The sequence below is a fragment of the Peromyscus maniculatus genome, chromosome 22, assembly GCF_049852395.1.
Source record: "Peromyscus maniculatus bairdii isolate BWxNUB_F1_BW_parent chromosome 22, HU_Pman_BW_mat_3.1, whole genome shotgun sequence".
NCBI lineage: Eukaryota > Metazoa > Chordata > Mammalia > Rodentia > Cricetidae > Peromyscus > Peromyscus maniculatus.
Window position 1 is genome coordinate 48,935,913 of NC_134873.1, and position 23,198 is coordinate 48,959,110.

The window sequence follows — 23,198 nt, forward strand, 5'->3', positions numbered from 1 at the left end:
GATGAATGGAAGGGGCAGGAGAAGAAGGAGTTGTGTGTTTTTTTTTTTTTTTTTTTTTTTGGTTTTTCGAGACGGGGTTTCTCTGTGTAGCTTTTCACCTTTCCTGGAACTCACTTTGGAGACCAGGCTGGCCTCGAACTCACAGAGATTTGCCTGCCTCTGCCTCCCGAGTGCTGGGATTAAAGGCGTGCACCACCACCACCGCCCGGCCGAGAAGAAGGAGTTTTCACCATGCAGAGTGAACGAGAAACAAGGAGGAAGGGTGGCCAAAGCCTCCCATTCCAGCCACTGCACCCGGACCACAGGGAGGTGGTGCTGGCGCTCCTGCAGTACCTGTTTCAGCCGGAACTGCTTGCACATCTTCATATTCTCAGCATAGACTGACTTTGCAGGCCACTCGTACTTCTTGTAACTCTTTTTCTTCAGGTTCACGTAGCTTTCATTTTCCACTATGACTTCGGCCGGACCCTCATCCTCATCTGCATCCTCCTCCGGTTCTGAGAATCTTTCCGCTTGAATGAAGTAGAAGGAAACATTTTCAGTTTGTCCTTTCTTTAGGAAAGGGAAAAACTCAATAATAACCAAGTCACAACTGCAACAAAACGAGACAAAGGAAACACTGAAGCGTGAACGAAACAGGTTCATTCACTTCGATACTACTTCTACGAAAGGACTTAAAATGCTAACACCAGCTTCCCTCGAGAATAAACCGTGCTAATAAATCAAAGTAATGATGAAGTGGTTTTTTTTTTTTTTTTGAGACAGGGTTTCTTCATGTAGCCCTGGAACTTGCTCTGTAGACCAGGCTAGCCTCAAACTCAGAGATCTGCCCACCTCTGCCTCCTGAGTGCTGGGATTAAAGGTGTGTCAAAGCTTCCAATTCAAGGAATTAACATAGAGTGTCTCAGTTACTTGCAAGTGTTCCCCAGATTCAATGGTATAAAATGACCCCAATGTCTATGAAATGATCTACTGATCCATAAAACGTGGCAGATCCATGTAATGAAATATCCCTCAACAACAAGAAGGAATGGATACACACTCTGGCATTCGTGAGCTTTGAAAACATTATGCTAAGTGAAAGAATCCAGCTTCCAAAAGCTTCCTACCATATGATTCCATTTCTATGAAATGCATAGAGTTGGCAAACTTGTGAACATGGACTATGGAATAATAGGACTAATGACAAGAGACTATGTACAGGTTTATTTCAGGGTAATCAGTAGTGATCATAATTATGAAACTCTAAAACATAAAAAAAAATCCTATTGAATGACATCCTTCAAATAGGTGAATTTTATGGCATGTAAATTATATTCAGTAATGTTACTGAAAAGTCAGACTAAGGATGTCGCTCAGTATAGAGTACTTGCCTGGCATGAGAAAGGTCAGAGGTTCAATCCCTAGTACCACCAAAACCAAACAAACACACACACCAAAACAAAGAACCTTCCATGACATCTAATTTGCCATTTCCCAGGGGACACGTGTGAATGCCATGTCCTAGAGGTGAGTCAGGGGCGGGGAAGTCCTAGCTCACTACCCAGCATCCCAGCTCACTGCGCTCTACTTGACATTTACCAGGAAACTCGGCGTTCCCCTGGCGGTGCTGTGGTTTAAACCTAGGACCTCATGCACGCCAGGCAGACGCCTTGCTGCTGACTATACCTCTAGCCCTTAGCCAGGAAACTCTTAGGAAAGACGGAACATTGCATTTTCCCTGAAAGACAGACAATAAGAAGTGAAAGCAAATTCTTTGATGAAGAGGAGTGTGTGGTGTAAGAATCTTTACCACAAAGCTGGACAAAGCCAGTGGCCTACATACACGTTTGTGTTTAAGGATTCATAAAAACAGCATTATTTTGATCAATTTTTTTTTTTAACTAGCCTAGAATACTAAAAACAGGAGGGAATGGATATCATACATAAAAAGTAAGCATGAGACCAAATTAAATGAGAGCATCTGAGAAAGTATCTTGAGGCCTGTCTGACCTCAGTCTACACAGTCAGGACCCTGATCCAGCTGGCCAGCTCTGCTCGTCACTCAGTCTCGGCATTCTTTACATAGTTACAGTATACTTCTACATCACCCAGACTTCCTATCTAGGGGGCTCAAACCATGTGACACAGCTGGGATTCATACTTAAGGGCAGGCACAGTGGCCAGCCAGGGAATCCTCATCAGCCTCATAATGTTGTACTTTTGAACTCGTCATTCTGAATGTTGATCCGTCCTGTCCCTAAGATCACCATTTTACATACCTTCTGGAATTTGATTTGAAAGAAAAGAATGACTTGGGATCACTGGTCTGTGGTAGGCAGGTTTACTTGTCCTGGCGTCGGAAGGCTCCGGAGGGGACTTCGCAGGAGGAACGCTGTACTTGTGATAAGTGCTTGTGAGTAACTTGACGATCTCAGACTCCTCCTCCAAGAGGGTCATCAAGGAATACACAGCGGGTTCGGAGGTCTTTGCAAACTCCAAGGCCTTGCCATAAAGGAACTCAGAAATATGTAAACGACAAGCCAGAGGTAGGTTCTCATTGGTGGAATAGAATGCCACAAGGGGAGCTTGGTAGGGGTATTTATGGTCTTTAGAAAAGCGAATCTCAAGCTCATACAGAAAAGCTGAATCGTCCTCAATGTTAAGATGAGATTCATTTACATTTCTCTCTGTTCTCCCAATGATTTGATTTGGGGGCACTTCATGTTTGAATTTACATTTTGATCCAAATTTACAGTTTCCTTTGAGGTAAAATCTACAGGTCTCAGGTGAAGCGTCCCGTACACTGTTGGCATTTCCCTTCTGCTTGGACTTGCAGAATTTATTTGTCAAATACTCTAGTTCCAGTCCAATGGTCCAGACTCTGTTCTGAATTCTTTCTATAAATTTTTCTCCACAGATCGACCTGAGAGCGAGCGCCTCTTCCTGCCTCTGCTCCACACACTCCTGCAAGCTTATACAGACAGCTGCCTCAGAGAGCCTCATCCTCTCTCCAAATGTCTCTGAAAAACACTGCTCGAGCAGATACTCCAGCGCTGCCCCCAGATCTCCGTCACAAATCCTCAGGGCCAACTGACAGTGCTCAGTGTTGAAACCATACCTGGGGAGGGCACACGTGACAACATGCCATGTAAGCAGTCTTACCACATCACTGAGGTGGAATTCACCTAAATACACACAGATGGAGTTGTAACTGTGGCCAGGCACAGTCTGTACCCTGAAAAAGCAGCTCTCATAACACTGACCCCTCCATCTTAAAAGATGCTTTTAGGCTTAAAAGATGCTTTTTAGCATCTTGAAAGATGCTCTGTTGGCACCACCATGACAGGATGTCACAGAGAAGGCCCTTGGGTTTATAACGTGACACACAGTGGCCTTGACTTCTCCCCAGCTTCGGTAAGTGATAAAAGCGGTCACCTGGAAAGTTTAAGCACGGCAAACGGTGAGACGGGGATTTCCGGAATAGGAGGCTCGGCTTCTTCCGGGCCGATGTATTCCCAAGAAATGGGGTCGGGGATAAAGGCAGGCCCTTGTCCAGCTGGCCAGGACTGCTCTTCATCACACTCCGGCTCGTCATCCTCCTCCTCCTCTCCAGAGATCTCTCTTCTGGAGAATGGGGCATTTTCACAAAATAGATGTTAATGTCTACTTAGTTCAGAGAAAAACTCAGCAAGAGTCTAAGAATTTAATTCAAGGAGCCAAGGACATGGGCCTCTGACTGCTCGTCAACTGCTAACTTAATCTTTTAGTGAACCACTCATTTCTATCTTGGGAAAGAATATTCCTTATGTACATATATGCCATCAGGTCCTATGGAAAGTCATTTATAGAAACAAACTCTTTTTAGCTCCGCAATAATCCTGCTATTACTGGAGTCTCCATTTTTCAAATGATCAATTAAACCTCGGAGAGGATTAGTAACTAAGGTTACATAGAAAGGAGCAATAAGATTTTTACCCTAGGGTTGGGTTAGCTCAGTGGTAGAGTGCTTGCCTAGCAAATGCAAGGCCCTGGGTTCGGTCCTCAGCTCTGAGAAAAAAAAAAAGAATTAAAAAAAAAAAGATTTTTTTACCCTAGAGCCTATACTCTTACCACAGAAGCCATCTCTTCCTCTACTTATTCAAAGATACGATCCCTATCTCTCTTCTTTAATGTATAACCCTTTTCTAAGTCTGAGACAAACACAAATCTTGTGGAGGACAGAACATCTTCTACTCCTGCCTGGCCGCTCACTAATTCTATCAAAGGATTTACTTAGTTATGGAATTGCTGAGGAAAGAGCCAGGCGAACCACTCAGGATTTCTAGCAAATAGGAAAATGAACAAACCTCTTCAACCAATGACGGAACATAGGGGAAGTTCAGATGCAATGCGGAGGTAGACAGGAGGCAACTAAGATTTCAGAAAGAAAGCTCTTTCGCCTGGGCGGATAGGCACAAAATTCAAGCTTCATCTAGGGGCTGGAGAGATGGCTCAGTAGTTAAGAGCATTGGCTGTGCTTTCAGAGGACCTGAGTTCAATCCCCAGCACCCACACGGTGGCTCACAATTGTCTGTGACTCCAGTTCCAAAGAATCTGATACCGTCTTCTGGCCCCTTCCGGTACCAGGCATGCAAATGGCGGCCAGGCAGCCGGCAATACAGCCATAGGTTTAAGAAAAAAAGAACAACAAAAACTTATCTTGCTGGGGGGATTGGGTGTGTGTGGGGGGGGGGGGGGGAAGCTGAGGCAGGAGGACTGCAGGGAGTCTGAGGCCAGCCTTGGCTGTATCAGCAAGAACGTGCTAACATTTGCTCTTAGGACAAGTCTCCTGCTTGTTCATACACGTTTGTAGTTGGAATCTTTGCAATAAAACACTAACAACCCATATTAACAAGGGCCTGGAGAAAAAGAGGAACGAGGCAATCTGTGTTGCCGCTCAGAGTGGTGCAGACACACTCACCCCGAAAGTGTGGCTGGGTAAACAGCTCTTGTATTTCTCCGGCCTCACCTTCAGCTAACTGTACAGTTGTTACAGGCACTACACCAGCAGTTCTCAATCCGTGGGCCACAGCCCCCCCCCCCGGATGTATATCAGACATCCTGCATATCAAATGTTTACACTAGGATTCATAACAGTAGCAAAATCACAGTTATGCAGAGGCAATGAAAATGATTCTATGGTCGGGGGTCAGCACAACCCGAGGAACCGAAAGAAAGGGTCACAGCTTTAGGAAGGCTGAGAACCCCTGCTCTACACTGGTTTAGTACCCAATGCCGACAGGCGTCTGTGCTGTCGTCAATGTGTTCTCAATATAAAATGTACTCAAATAAGATACTTTACTCGGATCCCGCGTCCGCACCCTGTTCCTGCAGGTCTCTCAGAAGGGCTTTCACTTTCTCCTGGTTCTCGGACGTCATGTGCAGCGTCTGAAGGGGCACTTTGGTTCTGGGCTTCCATTTGGGCCGCGTCTCTTCTTTGTTTTTGTTACTGTCGCTGGGCCTGAATTAAAAGGCACATGCTCATGCGCAAAACTTTGATACTCATCAGAGTTCCCACACACAACCCACACGGACAGCAGGAGGCATCAAATGCGCGGAGAACGCATTTTCTACAGTATCTACTGGATTTCCCTAGCCACCAGATGGCATTTTCCCCAAACTCCTTTAATTTGAAAAATTCCCAGCCTATTCTCTGACAGTGACATTTTTGAAGAGTACAGTCCACTATCTTACAGAAATTCTCACAATCTTAAATTTCTCTCATCATTTCTTCAAAATTTGTTTGCGGGGGAGGGATCTCACATGCTCCTATCTGACAGACCTCTTATCTATATATCCCCATATTTTACTTTTCTTCCTATTTTTAAGACAGGTCTCATGGCACAGGCTGGGGTCAACTAGCTATGTAGCCATGGATCACCTGAATTGATCCTCTGGCCTGCCTCCACCTCCCAAGTGTGGTCCACCATGTTCTCTCTCCCTTCTTGATCTTAAAGTCCACTCCTCTCTTTGGACACGATGTCCCAACCTCTTATTTCCTCTCGTGAGTCATTCGGCAGTTACCCTCATTCAGTCCTCGTTTATCTTACCTTACCTGACGTGGGGCTAAAACAGCCCAAAGAAAAAGTCCACTCTCCCTACATTCAAGAGTAATGGCCCGGCATTGGTGGTGCACGCCTTTAATCTCAGCACTCAGGAGGCAGAGGCAGGTGGATCTCTGTGAGTTTGAGGCCAGCCTGGGCTACAGAGTGAGTTCTAGGAAAGGCACAAAGCTACACAGAGAAACCCTGTCTCGAAAAACCAAAAAAAAAAAAAAAAAAAAAGAAAGAAAAGAAAAGAAAAAGAAAAAGAAAAAAAAAGAAAAACTGAAAAAAGAAAAAGAAAAAAATGTGTTACATTCATTTATGCCATGGAATGTTTGTTTAATGATGCAAAAATGGGGCCGGGCGGTGGTGGGCATGCCTTTAATCCCAGCACTCGGGAGGCAGAGGCAGGCGGATCTCTGTGAGTTTGAGGCCAGCCTGGACTACCAAGTGAGTCCCAGGAAAGGCGCAAAACTACACAGAGAAACCCTGTCTTGAAAAAAAAAAATGATGCAAAAATGTGTTGCATTCTTCCTTGTTGCATTTGTTTAACTCTGTGAAGCTGTGTTACTCTGCCTGTCTAAAACACCTAATTGGTCTAATAAAGAGCTGAATGGCCAATAGCTAGGCAGGAGAAAGGATAGGCGGGGCTGACAGGTAGAGAGAATAAATAGGAGGAGAAATCTAGATTCCAGAAGAGAACAAAAGAGAAGAGCTAAGAGCGACAAAAGGAGAAAGAGAGGAGGATGCCAGGGGCCAGCCACCCAGCCACCCAGCCACCCAGCCACCCAGCCACCCAGCCACCCAACCACCCAGCCACCCAGCCACACAGCCACCCAGCCACACAGCCACCCAGCCACACAGCCACCCAGCCACCCAGCCACCCAGCCACACAGCCACCCAGCCACCCAGCCACCCAGCCACCCAGCCACACAGCCAGCCACGGAGTAAGGAGGAAAGAAAGATATATAGACTAAAGAAAGGTAAAAAGCACAGAGGCAAAATGTAGTTAAAGAGAAATGGGATCATTTAAGTTAGAAAAGCTGGCTAGAAACAAGCCAAGCTAATGCCGGGCATTCATAAGTAAGACTAAGTCTCTGTGTATCTATTTGGTAGCTAGGTGGCGGGACCCATAGAATAGAAAAACCAACTACATTACTCTACACATTACACTCCTTCATTTTTCTTCATCGCACTTACTGCCTCTGTGATAAATACACTTATGGTCCTTCTATCTCAAAATTCTTTTTTTTTTTTTTTAAGATTTATTTATTTATTATGTACACAGTGTTCGGCCTGCGTGCCAGATCTCATTACAGATGATTGTGAGCCACCATGTGGTTGCTGAGAATTGAACTCAGGTCCTCTGGAAGAGCTGCCAGTGATCTTAACCAATGAGCCATCTCTGCAGCCCTCAAAATTCTTTTATGGAGATAACTACAATGTTTTACTTATTGCTACAATTTTAGTCTGTACAACATTACCCAGGATATAGAAAGCACTCAGCAAATAGCTAGTGAACAGTTGAACATTTAATACTCTAGGACCTATCGTGTATGTACTTTGAAAAAAAAAATATCTGCATTTAACTCAGATGCTAGGTTTTAAGCTAGGAGGCAGGGTGAAAACACACCTTGAAATTACTCTGAAAAAGTGGTGCATGCTGGGATTAAAGGTGTGCCACCACCACTCCACTACCTGGCTCTTTTTTTTTTTTTTTTTTTTTTTTTTTTTTGAGAATGGAAAAACTTGTAGATTCTTTGGTGGGACACATGACAACTGGGCAATTTTAGTGATCATATATGAAGGACATATGTTTAAATCCTACAATCACAGACTCATTACAGCAATTAATTTGGTAGCTAGTTTAAGAAACTTATCTTCAGGACTGGAGAGGTGGCTCAGCAGTTAAAAGCACTGGCTGCTCTTCCAGAGGTCCTGAGTTCAATTCCCAGCACCTACATGGTGGCTCACAACTGTCTACAATGGGATCTGATGCCATCTTCTGGTGTGCAGATGTATATGTAGACAAAACTCTCATAATAAATAAATAAATCTTAAAATAAAAAACAAAAAGAAACTTATCTTCTATTTGTTTCTCTTTTTCTTCTTTCTGAATGCATACAGTTGAATTCACTTAGGCTAAAAGTATGTATGATCTATGATATCATCAAACCTTGAATCTACTTATATTCCTTTCTTACTAATAGTCAGATGAGTAATTCCTATGAATACATTTATGTATGTGATGGTTCTAATGAAGTCTGTCCATCTCAAAGAATCCCATATACAACTTAGTACAGCTTAGGAGTCAATGGGAATTTTATATTTATACTGTATAACATGTACTAGGTATACTTAATTTTGTTTCTTTATTTTCTTAGACACGGTTTCTCTGTGTAGCCCTGGCTGTCCTGGAACTCACTTTGTAGACCAAGCTAATCTTGAACTAACAGGGATCTGCCTGCCTCAGCCTCCCGAGTGCTGGGATTAAAGGTGTGCACCACCACAGCCTGGCTATATTTACTTTTTATCACCCATTAGACTTACTAGAATTCTGTCTCTTCATTAATTAAAAGCTGGATATGAGAGAAGATTGGCTGTCATCTGTTACCAGCCACCACATGAAATACCATCAGATAATGACTGATCTAGTTGGCGAGTATGAAACTCATTAACTAGAAAGACACAGTCAGATTGCATTTTGGGCTGTTTAATTTTAACACCGACCTACGAAGTCTACAGAATACTTAAGATTTTGTTTTGTTTTGTTTTTTGTTTTTTGAGACAGGGTTTCTCTGTGTAGCTTTTCGCCTTTCCTGGAACTCACTTGGTAGCCCAGGCTGGCCTTGAACTCACAGAGATCCGCCTGGCTCTGCCTCCCCAGTGCTGGGATTAAAGGCGTGTGCCACCACCGCCTGGCAATACTTAAGATTTTAAACTTTGTTATACTTTATCTCTTCAAGTATTGACTCTCCTATAAACATTTAACTCAATAGTAACATTATATTCAGTTCAGTGTTACAACGTAATTAAGGTCAGAGTTCAACCTACTTACTAAAAAAAGTTGTCATTTACCATCATGCTTTAAAAAGGTTATATAGAGAGATACTGCCAGAAATTTAGAAGAGAACAATTAACTGGAAAAGAATTACTCATTCACACCCACTTCTTGGTCATACCACATATTAGGGATTGAAACTGTTTCCCGCAGGTGGTGAGGAAGCCATGCCCACCCATTCATTGAAGAAGAAAAATTGTCGGGTGGTGGTGGCGGACGCCTTTCATCCCAGCACTCGGGAGGCAGAGGCAGGCGAATCTCTGTGAGTTCGAGGCCAGCCTGGTCTCCAAAGTGAGTATCAGGAAAGGCGCAAAGCTACACAGAGAAACCCTGTCTCGAAAAACCAAGAAAAAAAAAAAAAAAAAAAAAAAGAAACTGTTTCCATATCCAAACATTCAAAAAGTTGAACAAAGGTCTGGTAACAAGACCCTCTGGGTAAAGGTGCCTGCGACCAAGCCTGATGAGCTGAGTTTGGTCCCTGGGACCCACATGGTAGAAGAGAAATCCAACTCCACACACTGTCCTTTGAGCTCCACATTTACCCCACAGCACCCACATACAAACACACACACAAAGAAGATGTAGGGAAATGCATATTGACCTGGGTGTGCGCTTTGATGCAGTGAAGACACAAAAGTCATCGCCATCATCCCAAATTCTATTCGATGCCTTCCTACCGCCGCCGCCGCCGCCGCCACCGCCGCCGCCGCCACAGCCGCCCCCGTGAGATTTATTCGTGTGACCCCTGCCTCCTCTTCCTCCTCTAGAAGACCCCTTTCCGTCCCCTTTGCCTGGCTTGCCTTTCCTTCTTACAGAAGAACTCATTTTCACCTGAAAGACAAAAAATTAATATAGAAACCGTAAACCACATAAAAATAGCAGTCCTTTTTTGATCATAGAAGTGGATAAAGCCTGCTTTAAATAAATAAAGAAAAATACACATTTTAAATGGGTGAGGTTGGGGGCAGATTGGCTAAATTGCTTCACATACTTTTTGTTGTTGTTGTTGTTACAAATACATGTACCTTAGGACTAACATTTAGTAAATTTCTCTGACATAGCTTTCTTAACCTAGAATGTACATGAGAGATACACGGAGGAAGTTAAACACACACATGTCTTTAATCCCAGCATTTGAGAGGCAGAGGCAGGTGGATCTCTGAGTTTGAGGCCAGCCTGGTCTACATAGTGAGTTCCAGGACAGCTGGGGCTACACAGAGAAATCCTGTCTCAACAAACAAAACAAAATAAAAAGAAATCATTAAAAATACACTGGAAATATTTAATGACTATTTCAAATAGAAAGCAGGACAGAGTAAACTAGAAACAAAGGAACAGACACAAGATATAGTTAACAACAACTAGAATGTTATGATAGACATAACTCCCACCATATTAATTATAACAATAAATGTGAATGGAATAAATAATCCAATCAAAAAGATTTTCAGGCTCATCCTTTTTTTTTTTTAAGGAAGGAACTATAAATTCAAATATACAAACAAAAGGATGGAAAAATGAATTAAATATCTGATAATTTATGTTCCAGATATATTATGTGCCAATAAGAAATTATAGGAAAGGTAGAACAGCTATGTGAATATCAAACAGAATAGACTATATAGAACAAAAAAATGTTACTTGAGATAAAAAAGGTACATTGTAATTATAAAAGGGTCAACTAAGAAGAAAGATACAAGTATAAGCATATATATACCCGACAATAAAGCAGCCAAATTCACAAACAGACATGTAGTAACAGTAGCACCCACTTCCATATGATAGAACTAGTCGATGAGCAACAAGGAATGTCCTGGATCTCACTCTGCAGACGAGACTGGCTTCAAACTCAAACTCAGGGACCCACCTGCCTCTGCCCCCTGAGTGCTGAGATTAAAGGCAGGCGCCACCATGCCCAGCTACCTCAATAAACTTTTAGAAGACAGAAATAATACAAAACATGCTTTGCCACGAAAATAAAATGAAATTAGAAATTAAAAGCAGGCACAAATTGATCAACTCACAAATACAGATATTCAAACTAGATCTGTTGGTCTTTTTTCTTCAAGATCCTTCCTGATTTTATGTATGTGTGTACGTACTGAGTGTTTATTTTGTCTTCCTCTCCTACACCTAGAAAGCTCTTTGGAGGCAGTAACTATGTCGATTTTGATCGCAAGTATAACATCTGGCAGAAAGCAGGAATTAAACATGTGCTGGGGTGTGAATGACTGACAGTTAATGAATAATTTCTGTGAGAATGAAGATTCATTCATGAATTTGTCTATTCTACAAATAAGTATTGAACATTTATGTGGGGGATCTTGGGGGTTTGACAACTAAGACAGAAGTCATGCTTTGTGAGGCTTCCTTTCTAGAGGGTCTGGTGGATAATAAAACACAGGGACTATCCATCAAGACTTAGTCTGTTTTCCTCTGCTCTACCAGAATACGTAAGATTGGGTACTTTACAAAGACCGAAGGTTTATTCGGGCTCACAGTTCTGAGCATTAGGAAGTTCAAAGCACACTGCATCTGAGCAGATGACAGCCAGAGTCTTGAACTTGGTAGGTCTTGGCAGGGCAGAAGGGAAGAGGGGCAAGAGGGCTTAAGGAAGAGGCAAAGCACAAGGGATGGCCTTGCTTTATAGTGACTATCTTGTGAGATTGATTTCTCTCCCTTGAGGCATTAATCTCTTTTAATTACCTAATCACCCTTAAAGAATCCAACTCCTAATACTGGTTAATCAATATCAAAATAAATTTTTTTTTTGTTTGCTTTGCTTTTTTTTGAGACAGGGTTTCTCTGTGTAACTTCCCTGGCTGGCCTCGAACTCACAGAGATCCACCAGCCTCTGCCTCCTGAGTGCTGGGATTAATGACATGTATTACCACTGGCTCAATACAAGTTTTTGAGGGGACAGATAATATTCGAACTACAGCAACAGAGAACTGATTGCTCCCTAGAGGTGGAAGGTGTTCCTTTGCTGAAGACACCATGCACTTCAGACATAGTGCCCAAAGGAGCTGAGCTGGATCTGACCTGAAAGCCTCCTCCCTGAGGAGTAGCTTTCATGGTATCAGAAAGCACCATGCAAGCTTCCATGAGAGAGAAGCAAATCGTCTTGCCCAGCTTCAATATCTATGAAACACAACAACCAGCCAGGCACAATAACCCTAAGGGGGTAATAGTGGCATGCACACCTTGGTAGCAACCAACGGCTGGTAACTCTCTGCCTTCTTTCTCTTTACTCTGAGCTCTGAAATCTGACAATTCTCACCCCTCATCAAAGAAACCTCTTTTTGCAACAGACAAAACCATTACAGAAAATTACAATCGATCCAAAGGCAGAGAAGGAGAGATGGTGTGGTGTCCAGTCCCAACTGATACACCAATAACAACTCCTGCACCTTAGGTTCAGGGATCACTGCTGAAGGGACAGAAGGATTGTAAGAGCAAGAGGAACAGGAACTCTGTTGTGAGATTGCGTCTCCTAGAAGTGCCAGAAAGGCTACACCCATGAGGTTTCCTCAACATGGCTGCCTGGATAAGACCCGAACAAGGGCACCGATGGAAATGCTAACACAGAAGGGGGGGAAATGGTTCTCCTCAGGAAAGAGCCCCCCAATTGGTCATTTAAAACCAAGTGGTCAGCTCTGAGGTCATAAATATGCAAGTAACATTATATGGACTGAGCAGGTTGTATTTATTCATATATGTGTGTGTGTCTACATATATATACACACACATATGTACATATGTAACAACAATAAAAGAAACAGAAGCCATGAATTTAAGAGAAAGCAAGGGAGGTATGAGGGAGGGGTTAGAAGGAGGAAAAGGATGCAGGGGTGATGAAATTATAATTTCAAAAACCATAAAAATTATTAGAGCCGGGCAGTGGTGGTGCATACCTTTACTCCCAGCACTCGAGAGGCAGAGGCAGAGGCGGGCGGATCTCTGAGTTCAAGGCCAGCCTGGTCTACAGAGCAAGTTCCAGGACAGTCAGGGATGTTACACAGAGAAACCCTGTCTCGAAAAACAAAAAAAAAAAAAAACAACAAAAACTTACTAGAAAAAACAAAACAAAACAAAAAAAACAAAAACAAAAAACCCAAAAAAACAACCAAGGCTCTTACAGAGTCGTTGACGAATGCCTCTCCAGATAACCTCTTAGTCCATGAACAAATGGAGAGAGTGAGCCATGAAACATTAGTGAAAAGAATACTTTGAGTAACAACAATGGCAGATGCATAGGTTTCAAGTCCAGAACATCAACGGGAGGCCCCAGGACTGGATGGGGACTGGATGTCGGGATAAGATCAGAGTGTGTATGAAGAGAAACCAGTACCTCAATTAGGAAACTAGTATACTTGTTCAGGTTAGAGAAAAACAAAACAAAACAAAACAAAAACACTCCCCCCCCATGGCTTAAAAATTGGGGGGCGGAGACATAAGTTGTTTACACTGAAACTCCACTGGCTGTAGACAGGAGGGGCGGGATGATGCAAAAGTATACGAGGCAGGGAGACTTTGTAGCAGGTTAGGATGCTAACTCCTAAGAAGTAAGTGTTGTTTCTCGTTCGGGCTAATATATACAAATCAGGGCAATCTGGCCTTGGTGGAATGCTGTGTGTGTGTGTGTGTGTGTGTGTGTGTGTGTGTGTGTGTGTGTGTGTGTGTGTGTGTGTGTGTGTGTGTGTGTGTGTGTGTGTGTGTGTGTGTATAAGACAATCTTCTTGATAACTGATTAGTTTAGCTCCCCTACTACATCCTCTCACCTTAGCTGTGGTACCTGACTTCAGGTTGACTTAGGTTAGTGACAGTGATTAGCTGGAGTGTAAAAGTTAGATAAAAGTAGTGGTTTGGGATTTGAACCCAAGATTGGTTAGTTTTTTATATTAACAGCACCTTCACTGGTGAGTTGTTCATTAGCTAGCTCTGAAAGGACAGTTTCTCCATGGTGGGTAGGACCCCCGCCCCAATGCCCAAACACCATAAATACAGAAACAAAACACAAATGATGCCCTCTTTCAATTTAAAATTTAGAACTCGCTGGGCAGTGGTGGCGCACGCCTTTAGTCCCAGCACTCCGGAGGCAGAGGCAGATGGATCTTTGAGTTCCAGGCCCACACATGGTCTACAGAATGAGTTCTAGGACAGCTAGGGCTACAAAGAGAAACATTGTTGGGAGGGGAGTGGTGTTTTAAAATTCAAGCCTTTTAATTTCCCTCTAATTCCAGATCCCCCCTTGGTAAGAACATCATAAGTCCAAGTTACAAGTTTTCTAAGACAGCAGTAGATTCACATACACTCACAATAATAATAATAATAATAATAATAATAATGGCGTTAAATGCTTAACAGGTGAGTAAAGGAATGACATAAATTGAATTCTCTAGTGCTGTACATCAATAATGGCATATCTTTTGTTTTTAATTTAGGAAGAAAGGAAAACATACACACATCAAACATCTCATCACTCAAACCACCCAGTTCGGGTTAATTCATACACTAAGAAAGGGTCCGAAATAGGCAAAAGGATTCCGTACCGATTTAAAACAAGTTGCCTCACACCAACACACAAAAGGTTACATTTCCAACTTGCCCTGTGATTTCTTGCACACAAAAACCTGAACCAAGATTGAATGGTTATAGTGGCATCCAATACGACTGACTACATTAACAGATGTTTCCTATAGAATACAAACCAGCTTGCATAATCCACTACCTATCGGGTCTGGCAAGCTTTCATCTTTCTTTACCATAGACACCGAATCTAAGTTTGGCTCTAAAAGGATCCTTTGTTTCACCCCCGAGTTTGGCTCCCACGTTACAGCATCCCCAAGCTGGGGTGATGGAAACCGAACCCACTCCACTCGCCTCCCAGGCAAAGCTCTCTGATTACTATGCATCGCCGAGCTCCATTCCGACCCGGGGCCATGCAAGCTTCCTTTCTTCAACCTACATCTTCTCCAACCCTTTCCCCCCCAATCGTCCCTCGGGTCGCCACGGAGCCACAGACAGGAAATGGGGCTGGAGCCCCTCCAATCCAACCCTGTTCGGAGCCTCGTGCGTGGACAACCTCGGCTGCAGGTCCCCCCCTGGGGTCTGCAGGTCCCGGGGGGTGTCTCGGGGATCCTGCAGGTCCTGGGTTCACTGGCCGGGGGGCTGACAGGCAGGGACACACTGGGGCAGGATGGTCCTGGGCTGTGATCACTGGAGAGGGGAGGCGGGGAGGCGAGCCTGGCCACCCCGACCCCAGCACGGCCCCGCACGGCCCCGCACACGCCACGTCAGGCCGTACCTGGCTTGCAGCGTCGCCGGCCGCGGCACTCAGGAGGCGGCACCCAGGGTCGGGGTCCGATCCGAGCTGGGCTCGGCCTCCCTCTCGGACCTCACCCGCAGCCGCCGCCCCGCCCAAGCGTCTTCCGATTGGTTCCTGGCGTGTTCGCTTCCGGGGGGAGAGGTCGCCCGGTCGCCCCAGCAACCGAGCCCCGCTCCGTCCTAGCGCCCAGCTCCCTTGCAAGGCCGCAGAGCTGGCGAGCCAGGGGGAATCGCAGAGTCGCGACAGTCTGTCCAACCCGTCTCCGTCAAGTGAGTGCGGCTTCCTCCCAGGACGCGGCGGGAAGGGCGCCTTTCCCTGGAGCGGATGGACCCGGAGCCCCTGGGGTGGAGGGGCTCGACGGCACCCCCCGGCCTCCGGGAGTCCGAGAGATGGCGTGGGCCTCCCGAGTCTGTCGTTGGTTCGCTGTCTCTCCGGATTTGTTTCCTTTACGGTGCCCGATCTGTAGCAATCACAGAGGTTCCTGCTAGCTCACCTCATCCAGGGTCTTGAATGTGGAAACGTCATCCCTGTAATTTAGAGAATATTTTATTAGTTTCTGCCATCCAGCGCGCATAGATAAAGCCTTACATATTTACTACACTGAAGTTACCCCTGTACAAGTGGAGAAGAAATTGAGCTCAATGTTTCTAGACTAATATGGCTGCTGATTTCTGCTCATTGCCCACGCAACACGGTAAAAACGGGGTACTTTTCCCCTCCCCCAAAGTTGGTAGCACAGCTAAAGTTTTCAGAAATTCAAATTATACCTGTATATAGCTTTATATAAATCTATTTATAAATTATATATATAAAGACCAATAATAGCAGAATGTTATGCATCGATAATAACAACAGCTTTTCCAGTCCCCGCAGCCATCTGAACAAAATTGCAGACGTCCAGCATCACCTTAAAAACAGAACAAAACAAACAAAACACCACCAAACAACCAGAAAACAGATTTGTGACGGTGAGGGTACCGGCACCCTATTTTTATTCTTTTATTAGCTTCTCAATCATCATCTGGAGAGAAAACATTCTAAGTAAGATCATCAAAACCACCTTGGACAAAGCTACAGTTGCATATCATAAAGAAGGAATAAGGTATTTCACATTCACAAAGTGTGACACCTTGGCACTAGAGGACATAAAAGGCGTGGGAGACTTGATTCCGCTTTTCCAGCAGAGGGCCCAAAAGCAATGTGCTCTCTTAGATGGGATTCCCTTTCAGTGGTGGCCTGGTACAAAGCATTGCTTCCTCGCGAATATCAGCCAAAAACCATCATTAAAAGCAAACAAACAAACAAAAAAGGAAAATTTCCCCCAAAATAAAACCGCACAAGACGAGGAAATTTGAAGAGCGGCTGAGGACTGCTTGTCCAGTTTCCCGTGGGACCAATTGTGTTTAATAGTGTCCTTCTTAATAGGTGCTTGGTGGTTGTGTCTCAAAGGCCATGCATCCCCTCAATAGGCATTTTCTGTTAGTACTCGATACGGAGCGAGGTGGCGGGATGAGAAAAGAGATTTAACTGATCCGTGATCACTGTTTTAGTTGAGATGAGTGTGATAGGGTCCAGGCACAAAGGCGTTGTTTTAGTAGGACCCCGAGTTCTGAGACTAGAGGGGTTTAGGGGTGAAAAGAAAGAAGAAAAACTTTGGGGAGAGGCCTTATCTGAGCCAGGGCTACAGAATAACAATAGACAGTGTCTCCAGAACTAGACACGAGCCTTCATGGCTTGTATAGGTTCATCCATTTAGTTAACGTCAGGATGACGAAACTGAGCCATTTGCCTTAGGCCAGAGAAAATGATGACGTCTAGGTAGCCTGAGGCCAGAGCGTGGAATACTGTATTCTGTTTCCAGCTCCAGAATGAGAGGTAGTTTCTCAGCCAAAGAAGACAGGCGTGTTTCAGGGAGAATACAGCCTGAGTCCCATGGGCGCCGCAAGCAGATTTGGTAATCTGATAAGCATTGTGAAACACTTATAAAGCAGTTTTGTGTCTCTGTCCCTTCACAACCTCATATTTTGAAAGTATCTCTGTTTCCAATTGGGAGCTGGGCTTACCCAAGGCTCTCCCCGAGGCCCTGATGTATACAGACAGAGCACAGCTCTTCTAAAACCAGGAATATGCTTGGAAGAGCCTGTAATCGCCTGGGGTCAGGGCCTCGGGGGAGCTGTGGCTTTGGAGCAAGAACCCAGCTCTTTCCATCCTAAGGGGCTATGGTTATCAGTCCCAAGGCCATGTTCCTAACAATACAAAAATAATAGTATTTGGGGCTGGAGAGATGGCTCAGTAGTTAAGAGCGCTTGTTGCTCTTGCAGAGGACCTGGGTTCAATTCCCAGCACCTACATGGTGGCTCACAACCATCTGTAACTCCAGTTCCAGGAGATTTTATGCCCTTTTCTGAGTTTTGAGGAACCAGGCATGCATGTGGCGCATGCTGTGGATATCACTCTATATAAATAAAACACTGATGGCCAGTGACCAGGCAGGAAGTATAGGCGGGACAAAGAGAGAGGAGAATTGAGGAAACAGGAAGAAGGGGGAGAGACACTGCAGCCACTGCCAGGAGAAGCAGCATGTAAAGACGCCGGTAAGCCACCAGCCACGTGGCAAGGTATAGATTTATAAAAATGGGTTAATTTAAGATATAGGAACAGTTAGCAAGAAGCCTGCCACAGCCATACAGTTTATAAATATTATAAGCGTCTGAGTGATTTATTTTATACGTGGATTGTGGGACTGCGGGGTTTGGTGGAACCTGGAGAAAAGCCCTCCAGCAACAGGCGCATATACATGCATGCAAACAATATACCCATACACATGAAAAAAAATAAATCTTTAAGCTGGGCTGTGGTGGCGCACACCTTTAATCCCAGCACTTGGGAGGCAGAAGCACTTATGAGTTTGAGGCCAGCCTGGTCTACTAAGCGAGTTCTAGGACAGGCTCCAAAGCTACACAGAGAAACCCTATCTCGGAAAAAAATAAATAAAAGAAAATAAATCTTTAAAAATAATGGCTGGCTGGGCAGTGGTGGCACTTGCAAGGCAGAAGCAGGCAGATCTCTGTGATCTCAGCCTGGTCTACAGAGAGAGTTCTAGGACAGTCAAGGCTGTTTGTTACATAGAGAAACCCTGTCTTGAAAAAGAAAGAAAGAAAGAAACAAACAATGTCTGTACTGCTTTTGCAGAGGATGTGGGTTCAATTCCCAGCACCCACATGGCGACTTCACAACCATCTGTAATCCCAGTTCTAGGAGATCTTTTGCTCTCTTCTGACTTCTGGGGGTGCCCGGCGTAGATGTGATACACACACATACATTCTGGCAAAACAACCATACACACAAAACAAAACAAATTTTTTCTTTTTCTTTTTTCAAGACAGGGTCTACTTAATGAGTTCCAAGCCAGTTAGGGCTACATTAGGGAGATCCTGTCCCCACCAAAAAGTGAATGTTATACTAATAAAATTTTAAGAAGTAAATAAAAATAGATCATCTAGGCGAAATTACTTATTTTCTCCGGACCCTACACCAGACAATGGAAATGCCAGTCAGGAGGTGTTTGCACCTCTGTGAAGAGAATTTACCTGAATAGTGCTGAAAACACATTTATTGTAGGTTTTGTGACATTAAAATATTCAGACTTACCTTTATTTTCTTCACTCTCTTAAAGCATCTTCAGAAGTGTATAAGATAAAGTTTATATTTCCAAATGGCGACAAGTACGGTAAGCATGCATTTTAATTACCTCTCCATACAGAAAATTCAATAGTTTAGAGTTTTAAAAACAAGACTAACTCATTTTATAAAACCGTTATTGGCATATTATCTCACTCAAACGAAATAACAGACAACCTAATAGATGCATAGACCTTTCAATCAAAGCCATTACATCTAGACAGGATGTCTTAGAGACCCGAGGACTCTGTCTTCCATTCCGGTCCTTAGTTAGTCCCAGGGAGCCGGAAAACAAAAGACTAAGCAACACCCACACACGGGGTGGGGGGCGGTTGTGAATAGGCTTCTACATAACTGTTCCGTCGACCTAGTCCACACTGCCCGTGTCAAAGCTCCAGGCCCCCTTCCTCACTAGATGGTGACTGTACCAGAACAGCTTCTGGGATCTATGAGAGGAACGGGACGGGCATCCACACCACTCCTAACGGAATTGTCTACACGGGAAGCTGGAAAGATGACAAGGTATTGTTATCGTCGTTCATTCTGCTAGTGGATAAATAATCCTGTGGGTCAAATGAGTAAGCATGTCAGTATTAGTCAAAACTACACTTACTAAGGCTAGTTTAGCAACTCACAGCTGTAATGGTGTTACGTAGGAGGCCAAGGTGTGAGGATCTCGGGTTCCTGGGCTATGTAGCAAGACCTGTGTTTAAACTAGCCTCTATAATGAAGATAAATGGTTTTACTTAGCATCTGTTTTCTATACATAATATTAAACTCATGATGAGAGCTAATATTATTAATATTTTTCTCAGTTCCCATTAAAGCCAAACACATTAATTTTTTCCCATTTAATCTTGATGACCTCATGAGATGGATCCCATTAATACTCTTTTTTTAGAGATGAGACAAATTAGACTCGGGTTTCTTATACAGATGGGAAATGATAAAGTAGGAATGTGTACCCAGCTCTACTTGAATTCACATTTAAAAAATCATTACATCTATTTATCTACGTGTGAGTGCCGGGGTATGTGAGAGGGCTCTCTCTGTCCACCATGCGAGGGCCTGGGATCAATTTGGGTTGTCAGGCTTGAGCACCCACATTAACTCACTGAGCCTTCTCGTCAGCCTCATGCCCAACTTCCCACTCTAAACTCAGGTCCCCATGTTATGTGATAGGCACCTCTTCCAGTGAGCCATCACTCTACCCCAAATTCACATTATTATTATTATTATTATTATTATTATTATTATTATTATTATTATTTTCTGAGACAGGGTTTCTTTTTGTGTAGTCTTGGCTTTCCTGGAACTCGCTCTGTAGACCAGGCTGGCCTCGAACTCACAGAGATCCGCTTACCTCTGCTTCTCTAGTGCTGGGATTAAAGGCGTGCATCACCACCACCACCACCACCACCACCACCACCACCACCACCACCACCACCCAGCCAAATTCACATTCTTAACCACTGCTGTGTACTGTTTTCTGAATTGACGACATCAGGTGCTCTTTAAGACTTCTGATGTACTTAGGTATCTTGAGGATCCTGTTTATCATCACCTTGGTCCCCCATATGTTCAGATATCCCAGACCCAGAACATTTGAGTTAGTAGGCTTCACAGAAAGACACAGGGGAAGAAAATGGTAAAAAGGTCTACTTTTGTAGAAACAAGGGGTGATAAAAAGATGACGAAGATAATGTTACTGATAGGCTTGTGTGTATAGTGAAGGCTGGTTCCTGAGCATTTCCTTTCTTACACACAGATGAATGGATTTGGAAGACTTGAGCATTTTTCAGGAGCCGTGTATGAAGGACAATTTAAGAACAATATGTTTCATGGACTGGGGACTTACACATTCCCAACTGGGGCAAAGTACACTGGAAATTTCAATGAAAATAGGTAACCTTAAATTTTAAGAACAATTATAATTCTAAAAGATTCTCTTTAGTTGTGCTTGTTAAATAGTGTATTTAATTAATGCTAATTAATCTTTTTTCTTTGTTTTTTTTCCGAGACAGGGTTTCTCTGTGTAGTTTTGGTGCCTGTCCTGCATCTCACTCTGTAGACCAGGCTGGCCTCAAACTCACAGAGATCTGCCTGCTTCTGCCTCCCAAGTGCTGGGATTAAGGGCATGCGCTGCCACCGCCCGGCACTAAATAATCTTTGTGGCGTATTTGATCTCCACAAAAGGCTGAGTTATTTTAGTGGTTGGGGAAGGTAAGAGGGAGGCTGTGACCATGTAACCTTCCAAAACGGAACATCATTTTTGTAAAGATTATTAGCCACCCCTTGCCCACCCCACCACCCCTGCCAGACAGGGTTTCTCTGTGTAGCCCTGGCTGTCCCAGAACTCACTCTGTGGACCAGGCTGGCCTCAAACTCACAGACATTTTCCTGCCTATGCCTCCCGAGTGCTGGGATTAAAGGCATGAGTCACTGCCATCCAGTTTTGATTATTAGACTTTTTAACGCAGCCTCTGTGGTCTCTGTTAGTGCAGAGCGAGTGGACAATGTGTGATTCTTGAGCCAACTTAGCCCAAGAATAATTTTCACTTAAAGTATCTCAATTTGCATTTGTAAAAAAGCAGGCCTGTGGTTAATTTCATGATGATTTATTTCATTCTAACCTGATGTGTGTGAGCATTTTTATTATGCTCATTTAAATTGTAAGAAAAATCAGATAATGTTAAAACTAGAAATGCACCTACTCTCGTCATTTCTGAGCATATGATTGCAGGGGAAAAAGTGAAATAAATCAGGAGTGTAGCTTTATAAGCATAATCTCACCTAATACCATGCCACCAGAAAGTTCATTATTGGGTGGGGATGGAGCCTAGTGATAGAGTGCTTGTCCAGCGCGTATGAAGCTTTGGGTTCAAACCGTAGCACCCCATAAAATCAGGCATAGCACCCCATAAAATCAGGCATAGCAGCCCATGCCGGTAAGCCTAGCACCCGAGGGTGGAAACTCCAAAGTTCAGTGAGGCCAACCTGGGCTACATGAGACCCTGTCTCAAAAGAAAATAAAGTTCATTTATAAATATCCCTTTCATATATCTAGAAATGGAAATGCTACCTAGTCGTTATGAAGTCAGTGTGCATCCATTTCTAAAAGGACAGAATGGTATTCACCTCTTTTGACTCCAGGTTTATAACAAGGACATAAACTGCTTCCATTGATATTAATAAAGGGAGAAAAAGCCAGTGTGTGGGATAAAGCCTGTTTGCATATATAGGTGTGTTTTCACCACTCCAGTGGGGCCAAAAGAACGCCACCCATGTACAGCACTTCAAACAGAGCTGACGACGCAGAAATTTTGTTTAGGCCAGGAAGCAGTGGTGGCACACGCCTTTAATCCCAGCACTCGGGAGGCAGAAGCAGGAGGATCTTTGTGAGTTCGAGGCCAGGCTGGGCTGCAGAGTGAGTTCCAGGAAAGGTGCAAAGCTACACAGAGAAACCCTTGTCTCAAAAAAACAAAAACAAAACCAAAACAAAACAAAACAACAACAAAAAAAGAAATATTTGTTAGATAAATGAATATTTGGGTTATTGAGCCAAATAACCAATTCACAGTTTTCAAGTTTGAGTCGACTGTTTGGTTTTGTGTAAAGTTAGTTTATCTGACCCTGAAACCATGAGCACCAAAGTGTGCACACAGACAGTGTTTGTTTGAAGTAGTGTGTTTTCCTAGTGTATGGACACAGGGTGCTGGTTCTTGATAGAAATCGGAAGCAGAGAGGTAAAGTGCCTTAACAGGTGTGTAGTATGGGAGGCCAGATAGCGTGCGTCTGGACTGTATATGTCCCGTCCTAATTAATGAGCGAGCTCACTTGTCCCTTCTGCAGGGTGGAAGGTGAGGGGGAGTACACTGATATCCAGGGCCTGCAGTGGAGCGGCAACTTCCACTTCACGGCGGCCCCCGGCCTCAGACTAAAGCTCTACATGTAGACCTGCTGCCTAATGCCGCCATGCGGCCACCGCACCTCCCCTGCAGGCAAAGCGACGAAACCTTCAGCTGACATGCCCTGCACCCTCTGTAAGTTTACCAATAAAACT

The 23,198-nt window shown here is 44.0% G+C and overlaps 2 protein-coding genes across 6 annotated transcripts in view; one reads left to right on the top strand and one right to left on the bottom strand.

The window, feature by feature from the left end:
• The window catches only part of Dhx57 (DExH-box helicase 57), a 51,984-nt gene extending 36,427 nt beyond the window's left edge, over positions 1–15,557 (bottom strand). Inside the window, exons 1-6 of one of the 2 annotated variants that reach the window (XM_006988358.3) lie at positions 15,434–15,557; positions 9,728–9,957; positions 5,324–5,482; positions 3,418–3,606; positions 2,262–3,100; positions 334–512 (exon numbers count right to left, since the gene is read on the bottom strand). In XM_006988358.3, the coding sequence (XP_006988420.1) occupies positions 334–512; positions 2,262–3,100; positions 3,418–3,606; positions 5,324–5,482; positions 9,728–9,951 (1,590 nt within the window). In that variant the 5' untranslated portion in view covers positions 9,952–9,957; positions 15,434–15,557. The remainder of the gene's footprint in view (positions 1–333; positions 513–2,261; positions 3,101–3,417; positions 3,607–5,323; positions 5,483–9,727; positions 9,958–15,433) is intronic. The other variant, XM_016006813.3, reaches the window with a different exon arrangement.
• A 28-nt stretch (positions 15,558–15,585) lies between these two features.
• Morn2 (MORN repeat containing 2) overlaps positions 15,586–23,198 on the top strand; it is a 7,626-nt gene continuing 13 nt past the window's right edge. Inside the window, exons 1-6 of one of the 4 annotated variants that reach the window (XM_042267598.2) lie at positions 15,594–15,723; positions 16,461–16,556; positions 19,131–19,184; positions 19,551–19,657; positions 20,904–21,040; positions 22,988–23,198. The exon at positions 22,988–23,198 is cut by the window's right edge and continues 13 nt beyond it. In XM_042267598.2, coding sequence (XP_042123532.1) covers positions 20,904–21,040; positions 22,988–23,090 — 240 coding nt within the window. In that variant the 5' untranslated portion in view covers positions 15,594–15,723; positions 16,461–16,556; positions 19,131–19,184; positions 19,551–19,657 and the 3' untranslated portion in view covers positions 23,091–23,198. Of the gene's footprint in view, positions 15,724–16,460; positions 16,557–19,130; positions 19,185–19,550; positions 19,658–20,903; positions 21,041–22,987 lie in introns of all 4 variants that reach the window. The other 3 variants (XM_042267596.2, XM_076558688.1, XM_042267597.2) reach the window with 3 other exon arrangements.